We start from the raw sequence: 15,093 nt of genomic DNA on the forward strand, positions 1-15,093 counted from the left end.
GCCTTCAAGACTTCTTTGCTCTCAATCCAGAGTGCAGGATGTGGAGGCCAATTCTGCTTGAATTAAGGAAAATTTCCTAACCTATAAACACAATGGATTCCGGGAGTCGGCTTCTGTTGATGGCTGGGTTCAAAATGGAAGTCTGATCAAGCATCTGTTGAGGGTGTCTATGTCTTACCTTAAATTTCTGCCCCAAGCAGGGAGTTCGATCAGGGGTTTTCAACCTTATCCATGTTAAGATGGGTAAACTTCTGTTCCCAGAATTCCACAGCTATATCTATCATTCATCTCTCTCTCTCTCCGGCCCTCTCTCTCTCTTCCCCTCCTACCATATCATCTCCCTCCCTCTCTCATCTATCAATCATTATCTATCCAGTGGTGGGATTCAAATAATTGAACAACCGGTTCTCTGCCCTAATGACCAGCTGGGTAGGCGTGGCTCGGTGGTCATGTGACCGTGTGGTCGTGGCCAACTCAGCGTCACTCATGTCGATGGGCGCTTCGCCTTAGCTGTTACAATGTAATAGGGGTTAAGCAGAGAGGCAGTTTCGGTAAGCGGGGCAATAAAGATTGGGCTAGGAATACCACCAGAATGTTTCCTTCCTTACAGGATTAGCCCTGTAAAGTGGAAAAAAAACAAAATAAGATTTCTTCCAACAACTGGTTCTCTGAACTGCTTAGGAAGTTAACAACTGGTTCTCCCGAATCAATCAATCAATCAATCTATCTATCTATCTATCTATCTATCTATCTATCTATCTATCTATCTATCTATCTATCTATCTATCTATCCCCCTCTCTAATAAAGGAGAAGGTTTGTAGCTCATGGTTGAAATGAGGGGTCCTTTGTGCTCCCTGAGCTTCTTTTCTCGCAGATGTTTCATTACCCAACTAGGTAATGTCCGGATGGGTGGGACGGTCTTCGAGATTCTTTGGTTGGGCTGTTTACTCTTGACTCTTTGGTACTTTCTTGCTTGGGGTATTGTTTACTTGATTGTCGGTCTGATGTTAACCTTGGAGTTAATCTATGCTGGTTGCTGGTGGAGAGGTGCTGGAGTCTTTTGGTTTTGGCTGGTCTTTTTTTTTTTGCATAGTCTGCAGGTGTTGTGTCAGTATGTCTATTGATGGCTGATTTTCAGAGTGCCAGGCTTCTAGAAATTACCTGGCATTTTTGGACTTAGCCTGGATAGGATTATCACATTTTCCCAATTGAAACTATGGTTAAATCTGTCTGTATGTTGTCTATATCATCTCCCTCCCTCCCCCCTCTCTCTCTCACACACACACATATCTATCATCTGTCTATCTCTATCTCATCTATCTCGTCTATCCATCTATCTATTTTATCTATCTATCTGTCTGTCTGTCTGTCTGTCTGTCTATCTATCTCATCTATCTATCTCATCATCTCTCTCTCTCTCTCTCTCTCTCTATCTATCTAACTATCTGTCTGTCTATCTATCTATCTATCTATCTCACCTATCTATCTATCTCATCATCTCTCTCTCTCTATCTATCTATTTTATCTATCTATCTATCTATCTGTCTATCTATCTATCTATCTCATCATCTCTCTCTCTCTCTCTCTCTCTATCTATCTAACTATCTGTCTGTCTATCTATCTATCTATCTATCTCACCTATCTATCTATCTCATCATCTCTCTCTCTCTCTCTCTCTCTCTCTCTATCTATTTTATCTATCTATCTGTCTATCTATCTATCTATCTATCTATCTATCTATCTATCTATCTATCTCACCTATCTATCTATCTATCTCATCATCTCTCTCTCTCTCTGTCTATCTATCTATCTATCTATCTATCTATCTATCTATCTATCTAATCTACCTCTCACTCACTCTCTCTGCTTCCCTCCCCCTCCCTATCTACAGTATCTATCTATCTATCTATCTATCTATCTATCTATCTATCTATCTATCTATCTATCTATCTATCTATCTATCTATCTCTATCATCTACATCCATCCATCCATCATCTGTTTAATCTATCTATATCTATAATCTATTTATCTTTCTATCTCTGTCTATATCTATCTATCTACCCATCCATCCATCCATCCATCCATCATCTACCGTATTTTTCGGTGTATAAGATGCACAAGAGTATAAGACGCACCTAAGTTTTTGGGGAGGAAAATAGTGTGGGGGGGAAATTCTGCCTACCAGGTATTCATCTGGCTAGTCCCAGCACATTAGTTTCCTCGCTGGTTTTGTGGTCTGGTTTTGTCAGGGGAGCAGCAATTAGAAAAGCAGGCAAAGCACGGAAGATCGCTTTGCTCGCATTGGGGCTGAAAAACAGTTTCAAAAGCACAGCTGATCCTCGGAGGGAGCTCCAGTGACTAAAACAGGCAAAGCACGGAAGAGGTAAGAGAAGGCAGCAGCTGTTCCAGGTAGCCATTTTGGGCACTCTGCGGGGTTACATTCGGAGTATAAGACCCACCCAAATTTTCAGCCTCTTTTAGGAAGGAAAAAAGTGTGTCTTACGCTCCGAAAAATACGGTATTTAATTTATCTATCTGTCTCTATCTCTATCCATCCATCCATCTATCATCTATTTAATCTCTCTCTCTCTCTCTCTCTCTCTCTCTCTCATTTATCATTTTGAATAGTTGGGGTCTCCGTAGAGATGAGCCCTGTCTCATGTTCCCACCAACTCAGCCTCTTTCAATCCTGAAATGAGCAGGCATCCAAAGCAATTGTTTTTTAATCAATCATTTTTTTAAAAAAGAGAAAGAACAAAAAAAGGCAAGGGATTAAAAAAAGGAAAATTAGAAGGATCATATCAGTAAGAAAATCATAGTTGATTTTTTAATATTTTTTTTGCGTGCACTTGAATGGTGGTGTCCGTACCACAGCCACAACTGTGTGTTGGCAGATGCCGTTTGCCCAAAGCTTAGCAAAGATCCACAGGGGCAGAGGGTAGCGGCTTCTTCCGATGCATTTTGATATAAACTTCCTTTTCCCAGTGAAGGAAATTGTGCTGTTTCTTCCCCTGGAGTTCCACAGATCCTGCCTTGTGAAAGATCCTGGTGAATTGTTCATCTGCAGGGAACCACAGAATATTGAATAACAGGATTGGAAGGGACCTTGGAGGTCTTCTAGTCCAGGGGTCTTCACCCTTGGTGACTTTAAGACTTGTGGATTTCAACTCCCAGAACTCCGGGAGTTGAAGTCCACAAGTCTTAAAGTCGCCAAAGTTGGAGACCCCTGTTCTAGTCCAACACACTTGTGTCATTGTTTCAAGAGTTATTTTCCTTACTAAACTGAGAAACAGGATGATTCAAGGACTTAAAAAAACATTTGGGTGACTTTGGACTTCCTGCCAGCTTGACTGTGGTTCTACATTTAGGCAAGAAAAAAAAAACCAAATGCACAGGTACAGTATAGGACAGGTGGTACCTGGCTCAATAGTAGTACCTGTGAGAGGGATCTTGGAGTCCTAGTGGACAACCATTTAGATATGAGCCAGCAGAGTGTAGCAGCTGCCAAAAAAGCCAACATAGTTCTAGGCTGCATCAACAGAGGGATTGAATCAAGATCACTCGAAGTGTTAATATCACTTTATAAGGCCTTGGTAAGGCCACACTTGGAATCCTGCATCCAATTTTGGTTGCCACGATGTAAAAAAGATGTTGAGACTCTAGAAAGAGTGCAGAGAAGAGCAACCAAGAGGATTAGGGGACTGGAGGCTAAAACATGAAGAACGGTTGCAAGAACTGGGTATGTCTAGTTTAATGAAAAGAAGGACTAGGGGGGACAGTATAGCAGTGTTCCAATATCTCAGGCGCTGCCACAAAGAAGAGGGAGTCAAGCTATTCTCCAAAGCACCTGAAGGCAGGACAAGAAGCAACGGATGGAAACTAACCAAGGAGTGAAGCAACCTAGAACTAAGGAGAAATTTTCTGACAGAACAATTAAACAGTGGAACAACTTGCCACCAGAAGTTGTGAATGCTCCAACACTGGAAGTATTTAAGAAGAGGTTGGACAGCCATTTTGTCTGAAGTGGTGTAGGGTTTCCTGCCTGAGCAGGGGGTTGGGCTAGAAGACCTCCAAGGTCCCTTCCAACTCTGTTATTCTATTCTAACTGCCCCTCCGGCAGCTGATGGCGAGACTGGTCTTCTCGGCAGCATGGCAGCATTGAAGTGACCACAAATTTGCCAAATTCTAATCCTGCCAGAGTCGGGGATTCGAGATTTGGGGTTTGGTCTATACATTATACCCCCTTTGGGATTCCTTGGTTTAAACATCGTTGCCCTACAATGCCCTGCTTCACCCAGTTAAAAGCAGCGGACGCAAAGGGGCCTCTGTGGCTCAACAGACTAATGCAGTCTGTTATTAACAGCAGCTGCTTGCAATTACTGCAGGTTCAAGCCCCACCCGGCCCAAGGTTGACTCAGCCTTCCATTTTTTATAAGGTAGGTAAAATGAGGACCCAGATTGTTGGGGGCAATAAGTTGACTTTGTATATAATATACAAATGGATGAAGACTATTGCTTGACATAGTGTAAGCTGCCCTGAGTCTTCGGAGAAGGGCGGGATATAAATGCAAATTTTAAAAAAAAATTGCATTAGCACGTGTAGTCCTCGACCACAGGTCAAGCCGAGGTTTCGGTTGCTAAGCTAAGCCAGAGAGTTGTTAAAAGAGCTTTGCCCCCTTTTAGGACGTTTCTCGCCACAGCTGTTAAGTGAACTTTCCTAGCCTAGTTGGACGTGTTTAAAAAGAAGACGCTGCCAACCCTGAAGGCTCAAAGATGGCCCCAGCCAAGTTCGCTTGAAATTTGACAGCAGTGGTGGGCTCCACTTACCTTCACTACTGGTTTGGAACTGTCTGTGTGTGTCCTTCACACGTGTGTGACACTTCCACGCACGCGCAGAACCTTCTGTGCATGCGCAGAGCGTCCGTCATGATGTCCGGGTGGATAGGTGGAGCCTTCCACGGCCACTACTACCGGTTCGTGCGAACTGGGGCGAACCGGTAGAAACTCACCGCTGGTAGACAGCCACACTTTCTTCACACACACACACACACACACACACACACACACACACACACACCTGATTTACTGCTGACTGTCCTTCCAAAGAGGAAGACGGTGCCGGCCATCATGGCTGCTAAGGTTAAAACCACCAGAAGGATCGCACACCAATGTGTCTGTAGAGAGAAAGCACACGGACAAAACAGGCGCACAATTAGTGCCAATGGACAGGAAGTTCCTTAAAGCCATTCTTCTCGGCGAATCAGCTCTTGATAAAACGAGGGATAAAAGAGGGGAGTCAAGCTATTCTCCAAAGCACCTGAAGGCAGGACAAGAAGCAATGGGTGGAAACTGATCAAAGAAAGAAGCAACTTAGAACTAAGGAGAAATTTCCTGACAGTGAGAACAATTAATCAGTGGAACGACTTGCCTGCAGAAGTTGTAGATGCTCCAACACTGGAAATTTTTAAGACGATGTTGGATAACCATTTCTCTGAAATGATGTAGGGTTTCCTGCCTGGGCAGTGGGTTGGACTAGAAGGCCTCCAAGGTCCCTTCCAACTCTGTTGTTGTTATTATTGACTTTATTCATTAAATATGAAACTTAGTGAACTGAACATTCCAAAAGGCATCACAAATACTATTGACTGGTGCTGATGGTTGATATGGGTTGTGCTAGTGTCCTAGGTATCAACCAAGTACCTTCTAATTATTATTAATAATAATATTGATATTAATATATTATTAATATAATAACAATAATAACAATTATTAATAGAAGAAGAAGAATAGAATTTATTGGCCAAGTGTGATTGGACACACAAGGAATTTGTCTTGGTGCATATGCTCTCAGTGTACAAAAAAGAAAAGATACGTTCATCAAGGTACAACATTTACAACACAATTGATGATCAATATATCAATATAAATCATAAGGATTGCCAGCAACAAGTTATAGTCATACAGTCATAAGTGGAAAGAGATTGGTGATGGGAACGATGAGAAGATTAATAGTAGTGCAGATTCAGTAAATAGTCTGACAGTGTTGAGGGAATTATTTGTTTAGCAGAGTGATGGCCTTCGGGAAAAAACTGTTCTTGTGTCTAGTTGTTCCGGTGTATAATAATATTATTATAAATGGGTGGCATATAAACTGAATGAATGAATGAATCAATCAAATAAATATTAGACAGCTTCAGCTATCTATACAAAAATTAGCTGGCCGGTGGAGCTGAGCTGGGTGACAACTCGCGTGCCCGCAGAGGGCTCTGCGTACGAGCTGTGGCATACGTGCCATAGGTCCCATCACGGCTACATAAACTAATTCTACTTTATTGCGAGTCATTAACAGAACCTCGCCAGTCTGAAAGGACAAATCTCCCACTGTCTCTTTCTATAGCTGACCAATTAAAGCTGGTCCTTCCAAGATTTCTTCCTCTGACCATTAAGTATATGTGAGCACCTCCACCTTTTATCTGATGGCTTCCCTAAGCAGCATCTCTTCCCTCCATTCTAGGTCTGGGGTCTGCAACCTTAAGAGTCATTTGGACCCGTTTCCCACAGAAAAGAAAACACCAGGAGCCAGAAAACCTGGGTGGGCGTGGCCAACTCGATGTCACTCACGCCCATGAGTGATGATACACCCCCAGCCATTTTATTTTATTTATTTATTTAATCGCATTTTTATACCGCCCTATCTCCCAAGGGACTCAGGGCGGTTTACAGCTTAATAAAACATACATATAAATACAAAATAAAACACCAATTTAAAAAACGTATTAAATAAGGCCGAATATTAAAACTACAATAATATAATAGAACCCCATTAAAACCAGATTTAAAATTTAAAATTCTAGTCCAGTCCTGCGCAGATAAATAGATGTGTCTTAAGCTCTCGGCGAAAGGTTCGAAGGTCAGGAAGTTGGCGAAGTCCTGGGGGAAGCTCGTTCCAGAGTTCGAACCAGAAAAGGCCCTTCCCCTGGGCGTCGCCAGCCGGCACTGCCTGGCTGACGGCACCCTGAGGAGTCCCTCCCTGTGAGAGCGCACGGGTCGGTGGGAGGCAATGGGTGGCAGCAGACGGTCCCGTAAGTAACCCGGCCCAATGCCTACCCAGATTCTGTTGCTCCCAGTGCTTGCTTGCTTTTTTTTAAAAAAAAAATATTTATTGAATTTCCAAAAGTTAAAATACACAATACAAAGAAAAGCACAATACACAAAAACAAAAAAATATATAAAAGAAACAAACGCATTAAAGTTACATTATTTCTTTTCTGTAGGAAACAGATTTATTATTTATTATTTATTATTTACATTTATATACCGCCCTTCTCCCGAAGGACTCAGGGCAGATATTTGTCTGTCTGTCTGTCTCTCTCATATATATATGTATATGTGTATATCTGAAAACCATAAATATATAGTCAGTAGCGTCTTACTTACGGGACCGTCTGCTGCCACCGATTGCCTCTCACCGACCCGTGCGCTCTCACAGAGAGGGACTCCTCGGGGTGCCGTCGGCCAGGCAGTGCCGACTGGCGACACCCAGGGGAAGGGCCTTTTCTGTGGGGGCTCCCACCCTCTGGAACGAGCTTCCCCCAGGACTTCGCCAACTTCCTGACCTTCGGACCTTCCGCCGCGAGCTTAAGACACATCTATTTATTTGCGCAGGACTGGACTAGGATTTTTTAAATTTTAAATTTGGTTTTAAATGGGGTTTTATTATTTCTGTTTCTATTTTAAATATTCGGCCTATTGAATTAGTTTTTTAAATCAATGTTTTATTCTGTATATATTTATGTTTTTATCTGGCTGTAAACCGCCCTGAGTCCCTAGGGAGATAGGGCGGTATAAAAGTATGAACAAATAAATAAATAAATAAATAAATAAATAAATAAATAAATAAATAAATATAATCAGCAAGCACAGGGGCGCTTCGCTCCCACTCTGGAATATGGAGTGAGTCTCCATCCCCCGCCGTCACCCTTACCTTCTCAGGCCAGGCGAGAAGTGACTGGGAGGAGAGGGTGAGGGTCGGGACCAGCCAGTGGTGGTTCAGCCAACAGGGAGCCACAGCAGGGGGACGAAAGAGCTGCATGCGGCTCTGGAGCCACAGGTTGCTGACTTCTGTTCTAGTTTGTCCCAAAGGGTGCTTTTTTCCAAAAGGCAACTGGACTTGTTTTTTTTTTTCCTTTGAAAAACATTTCGCTTCTCATCCAAATAGTCTCTTCAGGTTCTTCAGAACCTCCATAGATGTCCTTCAAGGTCCTTCCCGCCTCCATCCACGCAGGATGTCCTCACCTCTATCCAGGTGGCCAGGTCGTCCATTTTGATGAAGTCCAAGATGAAGTTTTTCACCCTGGCGATGGGACCGTCCTCGTCTATGAAACGGCAGACGTGGAATTTGTCACAGTAGCCGTTCTTGTCGCCGCACGGCGAGCCTGGGAGGAGCAGGAGATCCGAACCGTTGAAGACATGGTCCCAAAATTTCGAGGAGGTGCTGGCGCAGGTTTCAGCTTGTCCTAGAGAAGCCACAGGGGAGGGGAAGGGAAGGGAAGGGGGGAGGAGAATAAATGCTTAAAGTTGGACATCTCTAAGAAAAGCACAACTTTTTGATTGAAGCTACCCAGGATTTTGGCCCAATGCAGCAAAGATGAACACGTTACTCAGAATAGGAGTAGCTATGGTGACGGATAATAATTGGCAATATCTGTCTGCTGAAGCTGGTTTCCAGTCTTATATCTAAGGAAGAGAATATTTGTAGCTCAGGGTCGAACTTTGAGGTCCTAGATGCTCTCTGAGCTTAGTTACTTTCTTGCAGATGTTTCATGACCCAACTAGGTGACATTATCAGTGCTAGAAGGGAGTGAGGTTTGTAGAGAGGAGGAGGAGGAGGAGGAGAGGAAGGAGAAGAAGAAGAAGAAGAAGAAGAAGAAGAAGAAGAAGAAGAAGAAGAAGAAGAAGAAGAAGAAGAAGAAGAAGAAGAAGAAGAGGAGGAGGAGGAGGAGGAGGAGGAGGAGGAGGAGGAGGAGGAGGAGGAGGAGGAGGAGGAGGAGGAGGAGGAGGCGGAGGAGGAGGAGGAGGAGGAGGACTATGAGGTCCAGAAGAAGAAGAAGAAGAAGAAGAAGAAGAAGAAGAAGAACTATGAGGTCCTTGGTGTTCCCTGAACCTGGTTGTTTTCTTGCAGACGTTTCATGACCCAACTAGGTAACATCATCAGTACTAGAAGGGAGTAGGAGGAGGAGAAGGAGAATTCTGGGAGTTGAAGTCCACCCATCTTAAAGTTGCCAAGGTTGAGAAACTATATTGTATGATGGAAAGCTAACTCCTTACCCCTCCCCCACAAATTAAGGTGGCTATTTTCACTTAACGACCACTGCAAAAAAAACACAACCCCACTGGTTGGTCACATGACCAACACGTTTTACCACCATTATGACTTAACGACCCTAATGGGCAGGCACCATCGTGGTCGTAACTCGAGGACAATATGCCTGACATTCAACCTGGACTCAGTAAAAGTTTTGAGAGTTTTCTTTTGCCTCGGGGCACAGTCTCAAATGTTGGGGACACACGTGTGAGATTAGACACTGACCTGGTAGCTGGCAACAGAGCTGGCATCTTCCTCGCAGAGGACTAGTGACACACTGGCATTCCTGCAGCCCATGCTGGAGGCAGAGGGACCCTTCGCAGAGCTGAAAGGTAGAAGAGCGGATTTTTGCAGCGTGTCCTCGACTTACGACCATTTGAAGTTTCCAGATCACAGTTAGGACTGGTTAACGACCGCGTGTTTCGGCTTTACCACTGCATGAATCACTCCACTGCTGTAAAAGCTGTCCTAAAATTGTGGTGGGTGGGTGCCTTGACTTATGACCGAAATTCTGGTGCCAATTGCGGTCATAAGTCAGGGACTATCTGTATCGAAGAATGTTCTTATAATTCCTGCGTCAGGGTTCCGACCATGAGCCTCGACCCAAGCTTCAAAAGAAATCCAGTTATTTATTAGAAGCTTCATGTCGGCGAGTTCCAAGTGAAGACCCCACGTAATTTACGCCCCAGTCATGACCCTGTTTCTCCCCCCTTCCCCCACGATGTATCAACAATCACATTATCAACAGTAGAAACTTTCAAATTTCTGGGTTCTATCATATCGCAAGATCTCAAATGGACAGCTAACATCAAAAACGTCATCAAAAACGGACAACAAAGAATGTTCTTTCTGCGCCAACTCAGAAAGCTCAAACTGCCCAAGGAGCTGCTGATCCAGTTCCACAGAGGAATTATTGAGTCTGTCATTTGCACCTCTATAACTGTCTGGTTCGGTTCTGCGACCCAACAAGAAAAACACAGACTTCAGAGGATCATTAGAACTGCAGAAAAAATAATTGCTACCAACCTGCCTTCCATTGAGGACCTGTATACTGCACGAATCAAGAAGAGGGCCGTGAAAATATTTGTAGATCCCTCGCATCCTAGACATAAACTGTTTCAACTCCTACCCTCAAAACGACGCTATAGAGCACTGCACACCAGAACAACTAGACACAAGAACAGTTTTTCCCCGAAGGCCATCACTCTGCTAAACAAATAATTCCCTCAACACTGTCAAACTATTTACTAAATCTGCACTACTATTAATCTTCTCATCGTTCCCATCACCAATCTCTTTCCACTTATGACTGTATGACTATAACTTGTTGCTGGCAATCCTTATGATTTATATTGATATATTGACCATCAATTGTGTTGTAAATGTTGTACCTTGATGAAGGTATCTTTTCTTTTATGTACACTGAGAGCTTATGCACCAAGACAAATTCCTTGTGTGTCCAATCACACTTGGCCAATAAAAAATTCTATTCTATTCTATTCTATTCTATTTGCCAACAGAGCAATTTTGCGGGTTGTAGAAATCACTCCCTTCTGGCCACTGTGGGTAGCCCTGGGAGACAGCCTTGAGGGAGAGATGTCTGGAAGGTGCTTTTGTATTTGGCTGCCGTGCTGCTTCGCCGGTTTCCCATCCCCCTTGCCTATGGCAACTTGAGAGTAAGCCAGGGATGTTTTGCAAGTTGACAACCTGGCTGAACTGTCGGAAAATATATTGAGGCATAAAAAAATCAGCATTGGAGGTGTGAACAGGAAGATATTTTTTCCCCTGCACGGTGGACTTTTTGGAAAGTTAAAAAATTGCTGGGTACCAATTCATCCAACGGTGCAAAAAGATACATACAGATAGTCCTCAATTTACAATTATTCATTTAGTGACGGAAGTTACAACGGGACTGAAAAAAGTGACTTATGATCTTTTTTACCCCAGCTAAGGACTCTCACAGTATTCCCAGGGATTACGTGATCACTATCTGTAACCTTCTCAGCCATCTTTCTGACAAGCAAGGTCAATGGGGGGGGAATGCGGATTCGCTTAATGACCGCACGATTCCCCTAAACAACTGCAGTGATCCACATAACGACTGCGGCAAAAAAATCTCATCAAACCAGGGACAAAAAACCATCATCAACTCAAGCTCTTAACAACTGAGGCGGTTCGAAACGAAAATTTTGGTTTCAGTTGTGGTCGTAAGTTGAGGACTACCTGTCCAGCTTGATTTGATCAGGAGGAAAAAAAAAAAATCCTCCAATCGCAAACGAACAGCCATCCACCTCCAAAGGATCATTTTCTAGCTACCCCTCTGGTCAAGCCAGTTTTCCCCACCCTCATTCTTCTTAAGTTGTCTGTGGTAGGCTGCTCTTGAGCCTGGAGGCTCCATTTGGATGCCAAGTTCACATTAGCATTTCTGGATGGCCTCCACGGGACTCACCCCGTTCAAACACAGGCGGAGGCCGAGGCCGCAGGGGGTGAAGTTGGCTTTCGGTAGGGGTTCTGGACACGTGGAGCTCGCTCCCGTGCAAAGGCTTTCCAAAGCACAGTCGTTCTCTTCCTGACACCGTTGTCCCAGAGGCTTAAGGACACAATTCTGGTTACAACAGAATCCTTGACTGGGGCTGTAGGAGAGAAGGAGGGAGGAAGGAACAGAGAGAGAGAGAGAAATGATGGATGAGTGACGGATGATTAATGATAGATGGATAGATAGATGATAGTGATAGAGTGATAATGATAGATAATAGAGAAATAGAGAGAGAGAGATAGGTAGATATAGATCAGGGGTAGTCAACCTTTTTATACCTACCGCCCACTTTTGTATCTCTGTTAGGAGTAAAATTTTCTAACCGCCCACCGGTTCCACAGTAATGCGCCGTATATTGTCGTCTGCGCATGCCTCTCGCGCATCGTGGATTGGATTTGGGGGGGGGCGCCAGCTACCAGCTCTGCTTGTCTGTTACAGCTGGGTGGTGTGGGGGGAGATGCGCGAGCTATTCTGGGATGAGGCTCTTTTGCTTGCGGTCGCACTATAGCGCCATTTAGTTTCACTTACGTAACGTGAACTAAACTTATGCACAGGCGATACAAATAGTATATTTTCAAAAACGTAAATTGTCACGGGGAATTTTATGAAAACCTAATGAAAATATTTTTAAATAATGCTACAAATTTTTTTTTAAAAAGTCAATTAAATTAAAAAAAAGGAAAGTGCTTCAGTATCGGACAAAACTCCTACTGCCCACCATGAAAGCTGGAACGCCCACTAGTGGGCAGTAGGGACCAGGTTGACTTCCACTGATATAGATGATAGATATAACAGAGAGAGATAGAGAGATGATGGATGAGTGACATGATAGGTGATAGATGGATAGATAGATGATAGTGATAGATAATAGATGATAGAGAAACAGAGAGAGATAGGTAGATATAGATGACAGATAAGATAGAGGTGATGGATGAATGATGGATAATAGATGATAGATATAAGATGGGTAGCTAGCTAAATGATTAGATAGATAGATGATAGAAAGCCTGGAACCGAGGGAGACCACTGTGCCTCAGATAGCTGGTTGTGAATCCCTCTATGTGAAGTGGAGTCGTAGGACTCAGGTGGGCTTGTTGATCACGTACCTGGCTCCTTGCTGCATGACAACAGCCCTGCCCGAGCTGTTGGAGTTGCTGGCTGGGTTGGCAGTTGAAACCCCTAGACTGTTGGTCATGGGGGATTTCAATTTGCCATCAACTGGCGTGGCATCCTCGACGTAATTCGCAGTCATGACCCTGTTTCTCCCCACTTCCCCCACGATGTATCAACAATCACAGTATCAACAGTAGAAACCTTTAAATTTCTAGGTTCTATCATATCGCAAGATCTCAAATGGACAGCTAACATCAAAAACATCATCAAAAAAGGACAACAAAGAATGTTCTTTCTGCGCCAACTCAGAAAGCTCAAACTGCCCAAGGAGCTGCTGATTCAGTTCTACAGAGGAATTATTGAGTCTGTCATTTGCACCTCTATAACTGTCTGGTTCGGTTCTGCAACCCAACAAGAAAGACACAGACTTCAGAGGATCATTAGAACTGCAGAAAAAATAATTGCAACCAACCTACCTTCCATTGAGGACCTGATACTGCATGAGTCAAAAAGAGGGCCGTGAAAATATCTACAGATCCCTCACATCCTGGACATAAACTGTTTCAACTACTACCCTCAAAACGACGCTACAGAGCACTGCACACCAGAACAACTAGACACAAGAACAGTTTTTTCCCGAAGGCCATCACTCTGCTAAACCAATAATTCCCTCAACACTGTCAATCTCTTTACTAAATCTGCACTACTATTAATCTTCTCATCGTTCCCATCACCAATCTCTTTCCACTTATGACTGTATGACTGTATGAAAAATGAGGACCCAGATTGTTGGGGGGGCAATAAGCTGACTTTGTAAAAATATACAAATAGAATGAGACTATTGCCTTATACACTGTAAGCTGCCCTGAGTCTTCGGAGAAGGGCGGGATATAAATGTAAACAAAAAAAAAAACTTTGTTGCTGGCAATCCTTATGATTTATATTGATATATTGACCATCATTTGTGTTGTAAATGTTGTACCTTGATGAACGCATCTTTTCTTTTATGTACACTGAGAGCTTATGCACCAAGACAAATTCCTTGTGTGTCCAATCACACTTGGCCAATAAAAAGTTCTATTCTATTCTATTCTATTCTATTCTATTCTATTCTATTCTATTCTATTCTATTCTATTTGCCAACAGAGCAATTTTGCGGGTTGTAGAGATCACTCCCTTCTGGCCACTGTGGGTAACCCTGGGAGACAGCCTTGAGGGAGAGATGTCTGGAAGGTGCTTTTGTATTTGGCTAGCTTGCTTCCCATCTTATGGTACTTGAGATGCAGGATGTTTTGCAAGTTGACAACCTGGCTGAACTGTTGGGAAATATATTGAGGCATAACAAATCAGGCTCTGGTGGCTCAGACTGCTAAGACAGTCTGTTATTAACAGCAGCTGCTTGCAATTACTGCAGGTTCAAGTCCCACCAGGCCCAAGGTTGACTCAGCCTTCCATCCTTTATAAGGTAGGGAAAATGAGACCCAGATTGTTGGGGGCAATAAATTGACTTTGTATATAATATACAAATGGATGAAGACTATTGCTTAACACTCAAGCCCTCTGAGTCTTGGAGCTGGGCAGCAAAAAAAAAAAATGAGCATTGGAGATGTGAACAGGAAGATATTTTTTCCCCTGCATGGTAGACTTTCTGGAAAGTTAAAAAATTGCTGGGTACAAATTCATCCAATGGTGCAAAAAGATACGTACAGATAGTCCTCAATTTACAATTATTCATTTAGTGACTGAAGTTACAACAGGACTGAAAAAAGTGACTTATGATCTTTTTTACCCCAGCTAAGGACTCTCACAGTATTCCCAGGGATTACGTGATCACTATCTGTAACCTTCTCAGACATCTTTCTGACAAGCAAGGTCAATGGGGGGGGGATGCGGATTCGCTTAATGACCGCACGATTCCCCTAAACAACTGCAGTGATCCACATAACGACTGCGGCAAAAAAATCTCATGAAACCAGGGACAAAAAACCATCATCAACTCAGGCTCTTAACAACTGAGGCGGTTCAAAACGAAAATTTTGGATTCAGTTGTGGTCGTAAGTCGAGGACTACCTGTCCAG

The 15,093-nt window shown here is 43.3% G+C and overlaps 1 protein-coding gene across 1 annotated transcript in view; it reads right to left on the reverse strand.

Moving 5' to 3' along the window:
- Window positions 1-2,233: 2,233 nt before the first annotated feature.
- The window catches only part of LOC131188358 (disintegrin and metalloproteinase domain-containing protein 10-like), a 35,448-nt gene continuing 22,588 nt past the window's right edge, over window positions 2,234-15,093 (reverse strand). The window contains exons 11-15 of the mRNA XM_058163584.1: window positions 11,816-11,999; window positions 9,592-9,691; window positions 8,298-8,518; window positions 5,080-5,176; window positions 2,234-3,063 (exon numbers count right to left, since the gene is read on the reverse strand). Coding sequence (XP_058019567.1) covers window positions 2,915-3,063; window positions 5,080-5,176; window positions 8,298-8,518; window positions 9,592-9,691; window positions 11,816-11,999 — 751 coding nt within the window. The 3' untranslated portion in view covers window positions 2,234-2,914. The remainder of the gene's footprint in view (window positions 3,064-5,079; window positions 5,177-8,297; window positions 8,519-9,591; window positions 9,692-11,815; window positions 12,000-15,093) is intronic.

The sequence above is a fragment of the Ahaetulla prasina genome, chromosome 1 (genome assembly GCF_028640845.1).
Source record: "Ahaetulla prasina isolate Xishuangbanna chromosome 1, ASM2864084v1, whole genome shotgun sequence".
Classification (NCBI taxonomy): Eukaryota; Metazoa; Chordata; class Lepidosauria; order Squamata; family Colubridae; genus Ahaetulla; species Ahaetulla prasina.